General features: G+C 27.6%; 1 protein-coding gene across 1 annotated transcript in view; it reads left to right on the forward strand.

Annotated features, from left to right (window-relative positions):
* Positions 1-2,145, forward strand: part of LOC123009794 (lipase member K-like) — a 3,525-nt gene extending 1,380 nt beyond the window's left edge. Inside the window, exons 3-7 of the mRNA XM_044406317.1 lie at positions 1,068-1,182; positions 1,232-1,469; positions 1,513-1,662; positions 1,709-1,933; positions 1,981-2,145. Coding sequence (XP_044262252.1) covers positions 1,068-1,182; positions 1,232-1,469; positions 1,513-1,662; positions 1,709-1,933; positions 1,981-2,145 — 893 coding nt within the window. The remainder of the gene's footprint in view (positions 1-1,067; positions 1,183-1,231; positions 1,470-1,512; positions 1,663-1,708; positions 1,934-1,980) is intronic.
* The last annotated feature ends 1,073 nt before the right edge of the window (positions 2,146-3,218 follow it).

A 3,218-nucleotide genomic window follows, 5' to 3' on the forward strand; every position in this document is an offset into this window, starting at 1 on the left:
TTGAGTTCTACAAAAGTTTTAATTTTTTTAAATGGAAACCCATTAAAAAACCATTTTTCTCATGAAGATTATGATCTAAGAATTACAACTATCTACTTTATATTAAATATAAAATTTTTTTTCACATTTTTACATACAAAAATGCAATTTTGACAAAAAAAATCAAATAACTCAAAAACAATACAAAACTTCGTTCTCAAAATACGTTCATATTTTTTATATCAAATACTTTAATTTAAATTAAGTATTATTTTCTGTATGCTTAGTTCCATACTTTATATTCACCCTGTATAAAACGAATTTCAAAAGGAACACAGCGATGGAATAAAAGTTTCACTTAAAAAAAAATGACATAAATTGTAGTTTTCACAAACAAAATCGCATAACTCAAAAACAAAACAAAATAATGTTCACAAAATACGATCACATTGTTTTTTAAATATGCACAAATATGCAGTATTTCCTAAAATATGCATTTTTTAATTGGCTTATTTTAATCAAAAAACGTTATACAGGGTGAATAAAGTATGGAATTAATTTAAATTAACGTAATATAAAAAATGAGATCGTATTTTGAGAACAAAATTTTGTATTGTTTTTGAGTTATGCGATTTTTTTAGTCAAAATTGCAATTTATGGAAAAAAAAATTTGAAAAAATTAAATATGAAGTAGATAGTTGGATCCTTGGATCATAATTCATAACCTGTATGAGAAAAAACAAAACTCAAAAACAAAAGAAAATCTCGAAAAACTTTATTCTTGATAAAACATCACATCTTTAAAGTACTTTATCGTTCATTAATTAGTTTTTCCAAAAAATTATTACTTTAATCAAAAAACGTTTGGTTCCATACTTTTTATTCATATAAACCTCTTAATAACAAATCTGCATTTTGCATATAATCTGAGTCTTAGTTATTTGTATTACAAGGAAGGAAGTGTATCCTTTCCTCTCAAGGTGAAACATAATTTTTGCTACGACCTAACAAGAAAACACTTCTTTTCTGAAATTGGGGCGGAAAAACTTTCAGTTATGGTAAAAAAATCAAATTACAAATCATTTCAGCGTTTTATCTAGCAGATCGAGGATATGAGGTTTGGTTAGGTAACACGAGAGGCTCCTATTACTCCAATAAACACGTCAGTTTATCAATCGACAATCCTGAATATTGGGACTTTGAGTAAAATCCAAATTAAAATTTTTGTTTTCTTACTTGGCATAAATTTCAGTGTGGACACTATTGCGTCCATCGACATTCCCACTCAACTCAAATTCGTTTTCAGTAAAACCGCTGAAAAAATCACTTATATCGGGCATTCCATGGGCACTTCAGTCATTTTCATGTATGTTTCAAGTAATGTGGAAGCTGAAAATTACGTTAAACAAATTCTTGCTCTCGCACCCATCGCTTACATTAACGATGTTCCCATACTTGAGTTTGTGAGGCCTTTAGGATCGTTTTTGGTCGTAAGTCGTGTCAAATTTCTATTTAAAATTAGTTTTTGTTTAGAATATTTTAGATTTTGGCGATGTCACTGGTCTGTTTTACCATGAGGACGCAATTCATGGTCTATTAACCCAAATTTGCAAAAACACAGCACCTGAACTGTGCTATATTCTTATCGGTCTCACGTCGGGAAAAACCCTTCAATTTCCACCTGTTGTAACAATTAATTTATCAATTGAAGCATAATTAATGATTTCAGGACGACCTCTTGCTGTATTACAGTTATTGGCCGGGTGGAATTTCCATCTACATACTCAAACAATATTTGCAAATTATTCAAAGTAAACAATTTCAAAAATTTGACTACGGGGCACAAAACAACCAACTTTACGGCACGAAAACACCCCCAATTTACAATCTATCGGAAATTACGCTACCAACTCATTTATTTTACGGAGAAAACGATATTTTTTACAGAAAAGAGGTCGGTTAATTGGACTTGTTGTTAAAAAAAGTACATTTTTATTTCAGAATATTGAACGGCTATACGACGAGATAGGGAGTGCAAAGAAAACAGCATTCTCAGTTGGCGCTGACGAAGAAATGCCTTTTGACCACATCGACTTTCTCTTTTCCGAAAATCTCATACAATTTTTGTACACACAAATGTCCAATATTTTGGACGGGAATAAATAAATTAGCTTATTTCCATAGCAATTATTGACCATTTCTATGGTAAACTAGCTGGTTTCTATAGCAATTGACTGTTTTTACGGCAAACTAGCTTATTTCCATAGCAATTATTGACCGTTTCTATGGTAAACCAGCTAGTTTTAACTATTATTTTTTCCGAGGGGCCGTTAACTCTGGAAATAGTTGTACAAATTTTCGTAATTGCTTGAAATTATTTGGAATTATTGAAATTATTTTAGGATTTTTTGGAATCACTAATTATTTGTAAATTAATGGAAATTTTCTTGACTTACTGATATATTTTTTTACAATTATCGAAGATAATTTTTTTTTGAAAATTGAGTTGAAACTATTTTAGAATTACGAAAATTAAGTTGGTATTACAAAAATTAATTTGGAGTTGTAGAAATTAAACTGAAAACAATGGATTAATAAAATTACTGAAATTAAATTATGGTGAAATTACTGGATTTGAACTTCTTGGAACTATTGGAATTAATTTAAAATCGGTGAAATAATTTAAAAATTACAATATTACGAAAATTAAATTGAATATTACAGGCATTAATTTAGAATTATAGAAATTAATTGAAAAAATCGGATTATTAAAATTACTGAAATTAATTGTGGTGAAATTTTTCTGAAATTACTGGAATTTTTTTAGAACTTTTTAAAAATTTTGTTGACTTTCTTGAAACAATTTAAAATTACACGAATAACATAAAAACCACGATATAACGAAAATTAAGTTGAAATTACAAGAATTATGGGAATTAAATTAATCTCAAAACAATGGAATTACGATGAATTAATAGAATTACTAGAATTGAATTACCGGAATTACTTGTAAATTATTACAAAATTTCGTTAAATATTTCAGAAAAATCGTAATTAATTTGGAATTACAGAAATTATTTTTATATTACGAAAATGAAGTTGTAATTACGGCAATTAAGTTGTAATTACAAAAATTAGTTTAAAATTGTAGGAATTACGATGGATTAATAGAATTATTGAAATTAAATTTTGGTGGATTTTTTTTAATTACTTATGGGAATTATTTGTAAATTACTGAA

The sequence above is a fragment of the Tribolium madens genome, unplaced genomic scaffold (assembly GCF_015345945.1).
Source record: "Tribolium madens isolate multiple individuals breed KSU strain unplaced genomic scaffold, Tmad_KSU_1.1 Scaffold_19;HRSCAF=116;Tcas5.2_LG9, whole genome shotgun sequence".
Classification (NCBI taxonomy): domain Eukaryota; kingdom Metazoa; phylum Arthropoda; class Insecta; order Coleoptera; family Tenebrionidae; genus Tribolium; species Tribolium madens.